This window comes from Monodelphis domestica, chromosome 6 (assembly GCF_027887165.1).
Source record: "Monodelphis domestica isolate mMonDom1 chromosome 6, mMonDom1.pri, whole genome shotgun sequence".
Lineage (NCBI taxonomy): Eukaryota > Metazoa > Chordata > Mammalia > Didelphimorphia > Didelphidae > Monodelphis > Monodelphis domestica.
Genome location: NC_077232.1, coordinates 182,225,525 through 182,241,838, shown reverse-complemented (window position 1 = coordinate 182,241,838; position 16,314 = coordinate 182,225,525). Strand labels below are relative to the sequence as shown.

General features: G+C 38.1%; 1 protein-coding gene and 1 long non-coding RNA gene across 7 annotated transcripts in view; one reads left to right on the top strand and one right to left on the bottom strand.

Moving 5' to 3' along the window:
• Window positions 1–16,314, bottom strand: part of LOC130455072 (uncharacterized) — a 75,159-nt gene that overhangs the window by 20,394 nt on the left and 38,451 nt on the right. For 3 of the 4 annotated variants that reach the window (XR_008912907.1, XR_008912905.1, XR_008912908.1), the window contains one exon: window positions 12,943–13,117. The exons of the other annotated variant lie outside the window; for it this stretch is intronic. This is a non-coding gene — a long non-coding RNA (uncharacterized LOC130455072). The remainder of the gene's footprint in view (window positions 1–12,942; window positions 13,118–16,314) is intronic. 4 annotated transcript variants of the gene reach the window in all.
• Window positions 1–16,314, top strand: part of NR3C2 (nuclear receptor subfamily 3 group C member 2) — a 411,230-nt gene that overhangs the window by 360,666 nt on the left and 34,250 nt on the right. For all 3 annotated transcript variants that reach the window (XM_007496254.3, XM_007496252.3, XM_001366781.4), the window contains exons 7-8: window positions 2,611–2,741; window positions 7,451–7,608. In XM_007496254.3, the coding sequence (XP_007496316.1) occupies window positions 2,611–2,741; window positions 7,451–7,608 (289 nt within the window). The remainder of the gene's footprint in view (window positions 1–2,610; window positions 2,742–7,450; window positions 7,609–16,314) is intronic.

Here is a 16,314-nt window from a genome sequence, read left to right as displayed (position 1 = left end):
TATCCATCTAGTCAGTGGTAATTGTCATTTGCCGATTCACTTTTATTGTATTCTATATGTATTCAAATAGCTTGATATATAGCATCAAACGTGAATACAGTATTTCCAAAGTTTAAAATAGCAGATTTAGGGATGGGTGCCATTTTAGGGGGGGATGATGCTAGTGTTGGCCATTCAAAAGCAGAGAGTTGCCTTCATTCTTTTTCATACCCACTACCTTCTTTAATAGGCAGATATCTTGCTACACTGATCTCTCAATTTCTTTATAATATAGTCCATAAATCTGCTGTGGTCATAGATTGAGTTTTATTTTTATACACTGCACCATAAAATTTTACCTATTTTCCAGAATTCAATTTAGATCACCTAGTCCAAGGATTCTTAAATTGAAGTTTTTGAGCTAGTAAGATAGGAAGAATGAGAGACAGAAAGAGATGGAGAGGGGTAGAGAGAAAGAGAGGTCTCAGTGATTGGTTTCCATTATTAATTCTGTATGTTTTGTGGATTTAAAAATATTATTCTCAGAAGTACGTAGGTTTCACCACAGAACTAAAGGGATTCACATTACAAAAAGGTTAAAAACTCCTGATATGATCCAATTCCATCATTATATATATGAAAAAAAACTGAGACTTTGGGTTGGAAAGTGATGTGTGCAAGATGCTTGAGCTTCTTGGAATTCCTCAACACAGGTCTCCTGGGTCCTTACTACTGTACCATTATGCATCACTTCTTTCCTTACTGTCAACATTTTTTACTTTCTTCTGCCATTCACAATGAAATCTTGGGTTATTAAAGGGATTATAGAGATATTAAGTATAAGTAAGAAAGAGCAGACTGTTTCTCTGAAATCAAGGGCCGCTAAGTCCATGCTAATCGGTCACCACTCAGCAACCGTGTCAGGAATTTTTCTCTTTGGGCGATTATAGAAGATACAGCCAAAGCCCCTGCCCTAAAAGCACTTACAGCTAAATGGGGAAAGAGACACACACACACACACACACACATACACACACACACACACACACACTTGTGTATACATAAAACAAATACAATAATCTTGGGAGGCAAATAGGAGCACAGTAGAGAGAGCACCAGGTGGGAAAGAGGATTGACCTCCCTTCCAGTGTGGCCTCAGACACTAGCTGTGTGACCCTGGGCAAATCACTTAACTTCTGTTGCCTAATCTTTATTGCTCTTCTACCTTAGAGCCAATAAGTGGTATTGATTCCAAGACAGAAGGTAAGGATTTTCTTAAAAACACAGCACGGTAATCTTGGAGGGGCAGCACTGGGCGGGGGGGGGGGCATGGGGAAGGGTAGATGGAAAGGGTTATAGCCAGGACAAAGCTGTGGATGATGATGGAGCGAATACTGATTAGAGAGTTTAGGATTTTCCTCTCCCTTCTTTCACCTCCTCCTTGACCCACACACTTAGCCTTTAAACATCCCGCAGTAAGAAAGGTTTGGGGAAAATATGCCTCCATTTTAAATTAATTGAATTTTAAATGTATGGAGCAATGGGAGCTGGCAAGTGACGGAAGGAATAGCAGGAAGCCTAGTTTGGCTACACCATCCAACCAGTGTCTAAAGGCTGGAAAAGAGGATTGGGTTCTGGCTCTGAAGAACTTTCAGTGTCAAACTTATAATAGAAACAGAAGGTTATATTTGATGCTCGAGTTTTCAACACCGAGTCGATAGGATGGTCTCGGAGTTTGAAATGTATAATCAGACCTGTAGGTGAATCTCTGACTGCTCTGTGAAGGATGAATTGGGATAGGCAGAGAAATGAGCCAGGAAACCTAAAAAGGAGATTGTATTGCTGGAAACTAGATGAGAGCTGATAAGGTCTTGGTTTTGAATGACGAGAAAGAGCGTGATGGAGACGTTGCAGTGGCAGAAATTACCTGGGAAAGATGTTACAGAGATGGAAAGGGCAAGATTTGGCAACTGCCTGGATATGAGGCATTTTCATAAGTGAGGAGTAGAAAGTGATATACAGGTTGTGAATCTGGATGACCTAATATGTTGGTTTTCTCAGTGGAAATAGGGAAGTTTGGAATAGGGAAGAAGGATGATGAAGTCAGCTTTGAGCACATTATGAACATCCAATTCAGAATATCCAGTGAGCCATTGTTGTGTCAGGACCAGAGCTGAGAAAATAAATCAAACTATTTATTTTTGTCCAAAATATGGGGCTTTTCCCTATTCTGCATCATGTGTAACTTGTTGCAATTGTCCCAACATTCCAATTCCAATTCCAGTCTCTGTAACCCAATCCTAATAGTTAATGAGAACCCCAGTAGTTAAAATTATTATTGATGTAAGTTAAAATAATGGCATTAATGGTTTGGGAAGTTCAGTGCTGTGTCAGTGCCAGGGAGTCAATGTCACTCCCATTTTTTGTCTTTAAAAGTGATGGCAAAGAATCTTCTCTTAAACAGTGTCTCTCCTGTCAGCAAAAGATTCATCTGCTCTATATTGAAACAGGAAGAAAAACTCTGACTCACTGCTCATTTATGACATTATCTTGGCCAGTTACTTGGCCTACTATTCTGGGTTTTATAATGAAAACTAAATTCTCAGGATATTTTCCCCTTTTCTTTTGCAGAGAGAAGATGCGTCAATCTGCCATGTATGAGCTGTGCCAAGGGATGCACCAAATCAGCCTTCAGTTTGTCCGTCTCCAACTTACTTTTGAAGAGTACACCATAATGAAAGTGTTGCTGCTCCTAAGCACAAGTAAAGTGATGATGTCCATCCCAGGACTTTTTCTTCATTTTTTTTCTCCTCACTTTAACTGTACTCTAATTGCTTTATAAGAATTAAGTGGAAAGAGTTTGCTTTGTGCCAAGATAAGGTTACTCTCATGAGTTGTAAAATGTTAGTAGCATGGAACAAAATTTATGAACTATGCATTTCCATTAAAAAAAAAACAAAGTATCAAATGAGAGGCAATAGATGGTGCATGTAATAGTGGCACATTTGAAAGAGGGGAAGGGAAGGAGATACAGAGCTTATGGGTCTGGGTGCCTCATCATGGTGGCATCCTCAACAGAAATAAGGAAGTTTAGAAGAAGGATAATGAGATCAGTTTGGGACTTGTTGTGTTGGAGATCCCAATTCAGAATGTCCCGTGGGTCATCATTGTTACTAGATTAGAGCTCAGAAAGAAGATTTTTACGGTATAATTTGATCCAGAATACAGGGCTTCCCCCACTCTACACCATGTGTAACTTGTTGTAATTGCCCTACCATTCCAATCTTACAGACCATCTCAGCATCTCATTCCCTGCCTCACTCTGTGGCCTTGAAGCAGTAAGTCCCCTCTTGTCCCTAGTTTTCTCATCCATAAAATTGACAATTGGATTTCATCAATGGTCCTCTAGCTACAGTTGTAGGATTGTGAGGGGTCCCTGAGACCATTTCAGGAGACCTATGAGGCCTTGCTGAGTAGAGCGATGGGCCTGGAGTTTGCGTTCAAATTTAGCCTCAGAAGTTTTCTAGCTATGTGACCCTGTGCAAATTACTTTAACCTGTTTGCCTTAATCCCCTGGCAAAGGAGATGGTAAACCACTCCCATATCTTTGCCATGAAAACCCCACGGACATTTTGGTCCACAGGAACATAAAGAGTCAAACAACAATGAGATCAAGACTATTATAATAATACTAAGGCATTATTTACCTATTAAAAGATGCCTCCCTCTTCCAATTACACATCTGTGTGAGATCAGATTTTTTTTCATATACTTCAGCCAAAATGACATATCATAACAGACTGAATAAAGCAGCAAATATAAGAATCCAGCTGTCTTCTATTAGTCCAAACATTAAAGACATTTGAAAAAAAGTTAAAAGTGCTACTCTCTTCATTTTTTTTGTTTTGGAAAACATAGTTATTTTCATTAAAAATACGTTATTGTTAACATGTGATGATGATATTATTTTAATGAGTCAGTACATTTTTAAATGTACCAGTTTTAACTTCTGATAAAGTAGACCTCCAGCTATAACTTCCATAAACAAAAAAAATTTTAAGTACCTAAAAAGAGGTTTTTGAGTCCAAAAACTTTGAGAATCTTTGTACTTAATGAGCCAAAAGGACCCTAAGAGGTCAGCTAGTCCAAACCCCTCATTTTACAGAGGGAGAGGAAGGGTCCTAGAGATCAACTGGCTGGCAGAAGGTAAGTGAACAGTCCAGACTTCAACTCATGTCCTCTGATTGCAAATCCTGCCCTTTCTCATTTCTTCTTGCATGAACTACATTCCCTCCATGATCTTTTATGTCAGCCTCAAGGACAGATGGCCTTCTCATTTCTACCATCACATTTCACTCTACATGGTATGCAGTAATTCTGTGGCCTTTGACCTTAAGATAGTTAGCCATGTTGCCAAAGTTTCAAAACTATGGTTCATGCACATTTGGGAGTTTACGATTTTCCCCTCCCAATGACCTTCTCGGTGTCACTCACTCACACACACACACACACACACACACACACACACACACACACACACACACACACACACAGAGCCTGCCTTCTGGCACCTCTCTGATCCATGGATTCATTTCATCCTCTCGTAAGAAAAGTTTTAGAAAAATATACCTACGTTGGAAATGAATTCCAGTGTGTGTATGTTTATCCCTTGACCTATACTGTTTAGATTTAATCTAGGTGAGTTGTCCAGTCCCATTTTCTCATATAAACTGGTTCAGTCATTGCTATTATTATGGTGCTAAGATTGCTTTATTCTTTTCCAATATTTAAGTACTACAGTATTTAGATAAAGAAAATTAAATAAAAGTTTTTTTTTTTAAGTTTCACTGAGTTTCTTATAGTAACCTATGGAGGAAAGCACAAGAACTTTTCCTCTTATTTAGGGATAATGAAATTGCATATCTGCTTGGCAATGTAAACTATTTTTAGGAGCATTTTATTGATGATGACATCATCCTACTCCTTCTGAATGTGGAAGAAAGTAGATATTACATCTTGGGTTTTTTTTTTCTCTGCTCTTCTCCAGCCCATAGATTTTTGGAAGATTTCCAAAAGCAAAGCCCTGCTGCATTTAATAAGTAAAATCAGAACTCTGGGCTGACTTCCAAAATTTGATGTTTTGCTCAAGTCCTCTTTATTTATGGGTTTATTTCAATTTTTGGAAAATTCTGGCTGAGAAATAGGGTACATTTTAGTTTTACCAATAAAATAAAAGCAATAATGGGTGTGGGAGGGAGACCAAACCTGTGGTTTCATGGGTAAGGCAATTCTCAGTGAAGGGACTCTCTCTTCCAATGCAGATCAGCACCTGCTCTGCAACTCATGGTCTGAAAGCATTGCCTGAGATACAACCAACCTGCCCAAGGGTTACCCAGGGAGCTGCCCAGGGGCCAGTTAGCCAGGATGTCAAAGGGCAGAGCTCAAGCCCAGAGCTTCTTGACAATGAACTGAATATTCAATCCAGCCCACCATGCTGCCTCACATTATAAATAATTATACTTGGCATAAAGTATAATAATAACCTAAGAATCTGGGCAGGACAGCCATCAAAAATCTAAAGGCATAAAAGAAAGGCCAGTTTGATCTAAGCAGATTTTCCAAACATTAATGACCTAAAAGCAAGTAATGAAGCCTGTAGTAAAATGTCAGGTTTTCCTCCCTCCCTCACAGATGATGTCACATTTAATGTACTACATAGGAGAACCATGGAATTCCTTAGTAGAATTTTACAATTGGAATAAACAAGCTTCTGTATGGGCATATGTGATTTAGACTTAAAAGATTCTTTTTATATTAGAGTATGATTTGTATGGATTTCTAGTACTCTTCTGAAGTTTAGGTCTAATTTTAAAATGATGGATAGAAATTGAATTTACAGTTTTAGTCAGTCAACATCCTTCATTATTACTTTTTGGTAATAACTGGAAAATTGATGGATATGTTGTTAACAAATGCTTGTTGACTGAACAACTTAGAGAAATAAGAACTTATTTTAAAAGTATGAATTTTTATGACAGTTTTTAAAATATTACTCATGATTCCATCAGCAACACGGGGAGGTGCTTATTAAAGCATTTCTCCACACTTTCTCCCAACCTCTCACTCACTGAATATGAATTGGCCTGAACCAAGATTCAAAAGCCTCTTGTTTTTGACATTCAGAGGTGAAATCAGTAACAGTCTCAGAAATATATTTTCAGCAGAATGCTGACCAATTCTGGATACTAATTTTATTTGGAAACTTCACAGTGACTACCCGCATTACATCTACTTAAAAATGTGCCCCATCTTTAGCATATATTTAATAATCCAATTGAATTTATAGTGGTGCTTCAGAATTGAAGTCATAATAAGTATAAATCCCATCGTTAGAGTCAGTTTTAAAACTCAGAACCTAACCCAAATGGTGATAGGGTGAAAGCAAATCACATTTAAATGGAGTCATTCCATTTTAAATACAAACCATTGTGTAAAAAAAAACAACCTACTATATTTTGAATTTTGACATAGGTGCACTCTTTTGTGTTTAATTTACTTGAATGATTAAATTTTGCTTTAGAAAAAACCACTGCCTAAGGAGCTACTTCATCCACCCAAACCCTTTTTCTGGAAATCACAAATTTGCCTGTTTCCAGTTCATAAGATTGCTAGCATATCACTTTCTTAGAGTGTTTATCATAATTGGCAGTACACTCCCACACATCATGGGCTCAGTCACTGGTTGGAGAAGGAATGCCCTGGAAGCAAACACTTATCCCAACTACAATAACAGATATATCTCTTGGAGAAGAAAGGTCAACTAGGATTTTTTAACCTCAAAAGTACTGGCATGATAAAGTAGTATAGATCTATAAAAGCTTTGAAAGATAAAGAACAATAATATGATTTAGAGTGTGTGCTCTTGTATCATGTATGGTTGCCAGCATATAAATCTTAAGTGTCTAAGTACATCTATTCTTTAATATCATTCATGATATTCAATATTAACCCAAAAAAGTGTGCCTACTCTGTTACCATGGCCAAGTCATTTATCCCATTGCCTAGCCCTTACCGCTCTTCTGCCTTGGAACCAATGCTTACTATAAATTGTAAGACAGAAGATAAAGGTTTTAAAAAAAACACAACTTAATGACAGGGAGCATCTAGGTGACTTAGTAGATTGAAAGCTAGGCCTAAAGATGGGAAGGTCTAGGTTCAAATCTGACCTCATTTACTTTCTAGCTGTGTGAACCTGGGCGAGTCACTTAACCCCCATTGACTAGCCCTTATAGCTCTTCTGCCTTGGAGCCAATGCATAGTTCAGGTAGAAGGTCAGTGTTTTTATTAAGAAAAAATTTAATATGTGGCCAGAGAATTTGGAGTATTTATATGCATTGATTAATGTTTATATACATTTATATGTGCATTATAAAACTCTAATATTTGTCATATCCATATTTTTTGCACACAGTTCCCAAGGATGGCCTCAAGAGCCAAGTTGCATTTGAAGAAATGAGGACAAATTACATCAAAGAGTTGCGGAAAATGGTAACCAAATGTCCGAGTAACTCTGGGCAGAGTTGGCAAAGATTCTATCAGTTGACTAAGCTCCTGGATTCCATGCATGATGTAAGATTAGTTCATTAATTGCTTTTAAAACAACAATGTAGTAGTGATAAGTTACTGTTACCTGAAATTTTTGGAGACATCTAAATAGTTTGTAGAAGAATCAAAGTTTTTAAAATATAATATTGGTGGGAAGAGGGAGGAAGCCAGATGGCACCCTGGATTGAGAGGTAGGTCTGTAGAGACAGGAGGAAGGTCCTAGGTTCAAATCTGTCCTCAGACACTTCCCAGCTGTGTGACCCTGGGCAAGTCACTTGACCCCCATTGCCTAGCCTTTACCGCTCTTCTGCCTTGGAGTCAATACACAGTACTGATTCTAAGGTGGAAGGTAAGGGTTTTAATAAGGATAAGGATAATGATATCCAATAGGAATAGGTCTTTTTAGAAGGACCAAGTACTGACTAAGATGTTTCATTTTGATCCGTCTGAAGAAGGAATGGGCCCCGTTTACAGCCGTGGGTGCGGTGCTGTTCTCCTTAGAACAAGATCAGAGCCCGCTCCCCAGTGCTCAGGCCCGCAGAGAGCCCTCGGTCCTGGACCGCCTTCACGTTTGCCACAGGTGTTGGATCAAATTTCACATTTTTTATTTGCAATTTAGGGAGTATTTTGTTAATGAAAATGTTTGCTTTAACATTGAATAAATAGTTGATGCCCTGGTAACTGTTAATCTTATAACTCAATCTTTGAAAAAACATTGTTAATGGTTTGGAGCCAACTTCTATCACCTCCTTCCTTGCCAGAGTCTGACTCCTCTGTTCCCTTCCTAGAGTCACTGCCTCCCTTGTCTTCTGCAGGTAGGAGGAAGGCTGAGCTCTCTGTTTTGGTTCCTTTCTAGTGTCACCTCTGCAGGTGTGAGAAGTTTTATTTTTCCTGAATGGCAGAACCTAAGTCCATGGAATGCCTGCGGAACAGAGGCGGCATTAAAGATAAGAGGCGGGCTTTACTTCATGGGCTGATCCTTAGGCTGTGGCTTTGAAAAAGGGGGCACAAATAGACTCGTTCCATTGTCCTTATTGCGGAAGTCTTGGCATCGTTTTTTCCGTTTCATTTCTGATCTATCGACAAGCAGAAGTCTGTTAGACTATTGACAGAGAGACCTTTTTATATTCTTTAAACATTGATAAGCTCGATGAGAGGCATGGAGAATTATTACTAATGAACGAATAGCTTTTCATTTAGAAAGCAGTTTTTCCTTTGCTCGTGCCAGGGAGATGACTTCAGCGAGTGGAGCGCACATCACGGAATAAAACAATGTCATTTCAAGAGGTTCGTGCCAGAGATTCAAGGGTACTTCGTGCAGATCTTTGCTGCCTCTCAGCCTATTATGGGACAATCACAGTGTATTCTATAAGAATAAGTATTCTATCATTTAAAATGGTGGCTTCTTTTCTAGAGAATGTGATTCAGTGGCAGACGATGCCAAGCAGCTTCCTGGAAGAAAATAAGCTTTTCTCTCCTTGACACATTTTTTGCATTCATATGAACACAACTTCGTGTAAACAACTTGTTCATGGTAAAGTTTTGTTGTCGTTCAGTTGTTCAGTCATGTTTGACTCTATATGACTCCATTATTTGGGGTTTTCTTTTTAATTTTGTTTATTTTTAAATATTTTTCCATGGTTACATGATTCATTTTCTCTCCCCATTCCCAAAGCTGACAAGCAATTCCCCGGGATTATATGTGGTTTATTGCTTGACACCTTTTTCCATATTATTCGTTTTTGTAATAGAGTGATCTTTTAAAAATCAGAACCATTTGGGGTTTTCTGTCTTGGCAGAGATACTGGAGTAGCTTGCCATTTCCTTCTCTGGCTCAATTGACAGATGAGGAAACTGAGGCACACAAGGTTGAGTGACTTGCCCAGGGTTACGTAACTAGTATATCTCTGAGGCTAAATTTGAAATCAGATCTTCCTGGTTCCAAGTCTGGTACTCCATTCAATGCACCACCTACCTGGCCCCATATAAAAATGAGAAAAGGGGGGGAAAAGTAATGTTGTCCAGCCAGAATGTTGTTTAAACCATAGATTGTCTAGTTATTGTTGCAACCTCTTTTAGCTTTCTCAGAATTGATTTATGGTTTGTTCAAAAGGGAATTCTTTTTTTGGTGTCAGCACTATGACATAAAGCTAAGATACCACACCTACAGCTCAATAGCACTCTATTCTTGGAGCCAGATAACATGTTAATAAATGATAAACAGGGGAATAATTTTGCCTTTAATTAAACCAATCACAGAACTGAGAACTGTGGTCCTCTCTGAGAGAGGGCCCATCCCTTGAAGAATTTCTCTACATGAATCAGCCTGCCATAGTACCTGTTTTCTGGGAGATGCATTAGAACAAGTAAAGAGAGCAATCTTATTTCCAAATCATTCTGAGGAAACAAAAATACCTTTGTTTTTCTAAGTGGCCTACTGGCATCTCAGCATCTTGAGTCCTCTATTTATAGCCCTACTCCAGGCAGAATGTGGGGAAATACCACGTAAGCCTAAAGGGACTTCTCTGCAATCCTGCTTACTCAGTATCGCAACTGCTTACTGCTTCAGTCAAGCAGTTAATCAGCTTGTGTGGAATTGTCTTTGTGGCAGACCAGAGCTATAGAACACAAAAAGGATCCTGACTGTAGAACAGGTTTCTGCTTAAATCACATCCATGCCACAAGAAAGCAACATGGGGTTTCTGGTTAGATCAGAACATGTGAAGCTTGCTACTTTCATCTCCTTTTCCATGTAGTAAACATCTGTGTGTGCAGAAAAGCATCCACAAGGGCGCAAGTCAAATTGTAAGAAGGACCGGGTTATGGAGATGATTGGGTCAGGGTGGCCCAAAGCTTTAGCAAATAGAACAGGAGATGTAGAATCTGAGAGATCTTGGGTTTGAGTGTGACCACTGACTCCAGCTGTGTGATTAAAAGCCACTCTAGAATTTCTCTCAGCTCCAGTTTCTTCATCAGTAAAACTGGAATAACAATATCCTTTTAGAAAGTAATTCAGTGATATTGAGTGGCTTATTTGAGAGTCTTTAGACAATGTTTGTTGAAAAACTTTCAGCCATTATAAAACCTCTGAATACCCATCTTTTTTGCCAAAAATTCAAAAGCAGAAAAGAGTTGTTCTCAGAGAAGGTGTGACTTGTAATCTATGTGTGTCACAAAGGAAACATAAATTTTAGTCTGATAAAATACATCTGACACAGTTGGCATTTTCTAAATCTACTGATGAGACCTTATTTTTCATGGCTATAAAAATCATATTTCTAATGCATCCAATTGCTCCTTTTATTTATTCATAGACGGCAGGATCTGTTTCTTTTTTATATGCTCTGTTGAGTGGCTACTATAGTTAGTAAATACTAAATGATAATAAATGTAAGCAATAATAATCTCCCTACTCCTTTTAGGATTTTTCCCAGAATCATATCCTTATATTTAAATTCATTCAAAAAGATATCTTATAAAAGTTGTATTGGGGCTGCTAAGCAGCACAGTGGAGCTGGAACAACTGGGATTAAATCTGGCCTCAGATGCTTCCTAGTCATGTGACCCTGGACAAGTCACTTTATCCCAATTGCCCAGCCCTTACTGTTGGAATTGATACTAAGACATCAGATAAAGGTTTAAAAATATATAATTTTTTTAAAAATCTCTACTACATTAGACTAAAAAGAAATAGCTGACTTGGAGCCCTCTCCTCAAGACGTTTCCAGTCAGGCTGGAAAGGAGTATTTATGGAGAATAAAATATAACAGAGAATAATCCAAGAAAGGCAGAATATGATCAAGTTTCAGCATTCTAGGAATTGTGGAGTCAGACAATTGACTAGTCCATCCCCTTGTTTCACTGATGTACAAATGGGAGCCTCCCTGGCGTAGCCTTATTTGCCCAGGCTCTCCCAGCCAGTCAGGGACACAGATTTTGGTCTTTTTCTGCTCCATCATTTTGCCATTGTAGAGGGAGAAACAAGCTGCCTGTTTTCTGTTGGGCTCTGTTATGCTGGTGATCAGAAAACTAGCGTCTAGGAACATTAGAAACAGATGCTAGCCAAAGCTTCATTCAGATCTTTCCTGACATCTTCTGGAATGTGTTGTTTCATGTGGGGGAGGGAGCCTACATCTTGAAGTCAGCAAAACTTGGTTTTATATGAAAGTTAAATGCATGTTTAGCAATTCTCAAAACAAAATTTTAAGTCAGCCTCAACATGACTGATTCTGAACAGATTTTCATTCTGAGGGATTTTGTTTCAGCATGTTATCATTCAATCCTGATAGCCTACCCAGAGGCTTCAGGGCAGCCATCGGTGTTGCCTCGGCTGCCATTTTCTGCCTGATGGAGAGGATCTTCTTGCTGAACGATTGCTTTCTGTAGGTCCCCGAAGGCAGTACTTAACAGCCAAAATGGTTTTTCTAGAGGCTGGCATCTCTGAGGTAGGGTGTCACTTCTGTGAGGGAGAAACTAGAACTGTGAAGTACAAAACAGCTGGTCACACCGTAGATCCTCCAGGAGCATCCGGGGAGAGAATGGGCTACTTTATGTGGAGATACAATTAGCAGACTGGAGAGAGATTCATTCAGGGTTTATGCTGTAAGCAAGCCAGAGCCTTTATTCAATTATTGGAATTTCTTATTGCTCATTTGGTTAATGGTTTCTTATGAAGTTGTGGCTTTCATCATGATGATTTTAATTATGCTTATGGTGCAGGTAGACTTGTGATGAGTCACAAGCCTACTTACTTTAGGAGTTGTCTGCTGCATACCGAATGATAAAAATCTAAGTCATAAATTTGACCCATCTTGCCTTATAGCAGGCAGTCTGGTTACTCTTAAGCTGTGATTCAGTGTTTGTGTACAACCATTACAGAAAGCTGATTAGAAGTATACAAATAAAATCACTAATATGTCTGAATCCTTTAACCCATGGATTCTATTCCTAGGCATATATCCCAGTAGTAAGGTCACTGAAAAAAGAAAGGATTCTTTTACACCAAAATGTTCATAGTATTTTTGTAGTAGCAAAGAACCAGAAAAGCAAAGTAGATACTCATTGATTGGGAATGGCTAAATAAATTGTGGTACATGAATATAAGGGAATTTTATTTTTCCTACTACTATTTCCTATTCCTATTACTAGGATGTAGGAAACAAGTATGATAAAAACAGAGAAATAGGAAAAGACTTCAGTAAGTGATGCAAACTGAAGTAAACAGAGCCAGGGAAACAACATACTCAAAGATTATGGCAATATACCTGGAAAGAGCAACCAAAAATAATAAAAATTAATGACACAATTATTAGAAATTACAAACTTGACCCCAAAGAAGAGGTATGAAAAGACACTTACCCCTACTTCTTTGCAGAGGTGGGAATGAGGTAGAGAGAAGATCCATGTATGTAGAGCAAAACATATAACATTATTTTATTAGTGTATTGATCAATTGTGATGAATTTGTTCACTTCTGGATTCAACCTCAGAGCTTCTGACTCTATGCCATGTTCTTTCTCAGTATCATTTAGATCTTAATTGAATAAGAAGAAATGAAGCTCCATTTTATTAAGTGCAGAACAAAGAGTTAACAGTTATTTTGAAGAATTAAATTGGACATAATTGAATACAAAAAAAAAAGAATGACATAGTTCCTCTAGATTTTTAAAAGATTTCATAAATCACTTAAGACTTCCTAGTATTCTGAAGGAGTTAAAATCCAGTGGGAGGTGTACTTAAGCCATATTTAATTAGGTAAGGTGACTAAATGATATTTTATGCTCATAAAAATGGCAGGTTGCCAATTAGATGACATACTGATAGAGTAAACTAAGAATTTTTGCATAGGAAGGTTATCAGAAACTTTCATGAAAGTTGGCAAAGCTGACTCATTGGGTGGAGAGACATTTCTCTCTCTCTTTATTGTTCAAGAGACATCAAAATAAGAGTATTTTGTTCTTTGTAATAAAATACCCAGCTCTGGCACCACCTCTTGTATGTAGGAGAGTTCAGGGTCATATTATTTATTATACAGATTCTGCTGCCTTGAGTTGCTAGCATTGCTCTGCAACGTTTACCCTTGCAGGACCATTCATGACAAAGTAGAATTCTGAAGGAGGAAGTAAGTTGCTCAAACCTAGGCTTTAGAGTCATGGGAGGTGCACACAACTTTTAAGAAAATGTTGCTGTTCAAAAACATGGTGCATTAGAAAAAATCTCTAGGCTAGGAGTCAGAAGATTGGTTCAAGTTCTCTACCACAAACTAGCTGACTACATCTGGACAAGTTATTTCTTTCTGACCTCAGTTTCCTCACCTGTAAAATGGAGGTGCTGGACAAAGTGATCTTCTTGGTATACTTGTTGCAGATCTAACATTTTATGAATCTGTGGGATAGGAACTGAACCTGTGATTTCATTGCTACAGGGCATGCCAGGTGAGAAATCTCTATTTTCCAATACAAGTCAGTACCTTCTTGGTAATTTATAATTGTAAAAGAACTTTCTAAGAAGCTCTAACTCTATCTCTCCATAACTAAGAAGTTAAGTTATTTGTCCAGGTTCATAGAGCCAGTCTGTGTTAGAGAGTTTAATGACTTTTAAAATAAATAAATAAATAATTGTTGGCCAAGATCTTGTACTTTGCTGGTTAACAAAAGCAGTAGTCCTTTCATTAACACAAATTAATTATAGTAAAGCCCTTTGCACTCCAACTATAGAGGTTGCATTGATTGACATCTCTGTCAAAAAACTAGAGATTATACTTTGAGAGAAATATTTATGAAAGGGATTGGTTTTATATCTTGGGGGGGTCCCCTCAAGAAGATGCTGAAAATCTGTTTTACACTTAAAAATGATAGAGGGCAGAGTAAAGAAAGTTATGCTATTTCAGCCTACTAGATTATTAATTCATATTCTGGAGTTTATTAATTTATTTTCAGTTTTGATAAATCTATTTGAAAAAATTGTTATTACTAAAAAGGTAAGAATATGAATAATGACTGAGCCCTATGCCTTTTCTATAAAATTGTTTTTATCCATTGCTACACAAACCCCTGCCAAAAAAACCAGGTTTGTTTTATTTTTATACCTGTATTTGAAAATAATTGTTTTTCTGTAATCCTTTTCATTTTATTTTATGAATTTAAAAGCATTTTTTTCTGAGAGAAGATCCATAGACTTTACCAGATGATAAAGACATTCACGATACAAAAATGAACATTGAAGGCACTGAGTATAAATGTACAAAACTTGGACCACCGTAGCTCTTCAAATTTCACTTTTAGATAATAGTCCAACCAGGAGATGATGAACTTATGACTCACCATAGAGTTTGGTGTTATATTTTTAAGTTATTTCCACTCTCTTTCCCAAATTGAAAATTTGTCATTGACATTGTAGAATTAAGCTCCTAGACCTTTAGCTAATTATAAGTCACCTTAATTGTATCTAGTGCTACCCAAACACTTGTAATCTATTCTCATATCCTGGTAATAGCTAAGTAACTTTTCAATATTTGGTGAAGAGAGTTTTAATAACCTGGCACTTGTCAGAGCAGAGGGCAGAGGTTATTTTTCGGTGACTGAGAGCATTATACTCCAGTGGAGTCTATCATGTCAGATACATGTGAATAATCACAAGGGTTATGTAACCAAAGTCATCTTGAGCTACTAAAATCTAAGGTTTGGACAGAATGGGTCTTGTGGCAATGAAGAAAATCGTCCCCAAAGGGAACAAGAAGAGATGCCATTTGTAAAATGCTGAAGAAGAATGCAAGGGCTTTCCTCCCAACTGCCTTACATAGTAGTGTTGTGTCTATTGTCCAAATAAGAGAACTGGAGCTCATAAAGGTAAAATGACTCTTAATGCCCCCCAAATGGGTGCTGTTTCTCAGTCCTCCTCCTTGTTGGCCTCTCTGCAGCCTTTGATGCTATCTATCAGCATCTCCTCCTCCCTGTTTTCCTGTCACTGCTCTCTGGTTCTTCTGTTGCCTGTCCAGCCACTCCTCAATGTCCTTTGCTGAATCTTATCCCTGCTGCTCCTATTAACTAACTAAGGCTTGTCTCCAAGGCTCTGTCTCTGTGTCCTCTTCTCTTTTCTCTCTCTATTTTTCACTTGGTGAATCATCTGCTATCATGGTCATGTCCAGTTCTCATCCCCCTGCAGATGATTCCCAGATATAGCTTCACATCATTAACTGCCTTTTATACATCTCAACTGAAATGCTTTCAAAATAGAATGTATTGTCTTTCTTCCCAATCCCTCCTCTCTTCCATATTTCCCATCACTATTGCAAGCATCACCAGCCTCCATGCTCAAACCTTGGTGTCATCTTCAACTCCTCAGGCGCCCTCACTCCACACATCTAATGCTTTGACAAAGTCTTGTCATTTCTACCTTCATATCTTCTCTCAAATATGTTCCTTTTTCTCCACTCAAACAGACACTTGCGTGGTTCATGCCATCATTGCCTCTTGTCTAGTTGATAACAATAGCCTCTTGTCGGTGTCCCAACATCATTTCTCTCTTTTCCAGTCCATCCTCCATCCGATCAACAAAGTGATTTTGCTAAACTATTAGTCTGCTTATATCATACAGACCCATACACACACGGGTAGCTCCCTATTACCTCCAAGATCAAATATAAATTTCTCTGGTCTTAGTATTTAAGGCTCTAAATAACCTCACTCCCTCTACCTTTCCTATCTTATTCTTTACTCTTTTTTCATGCTC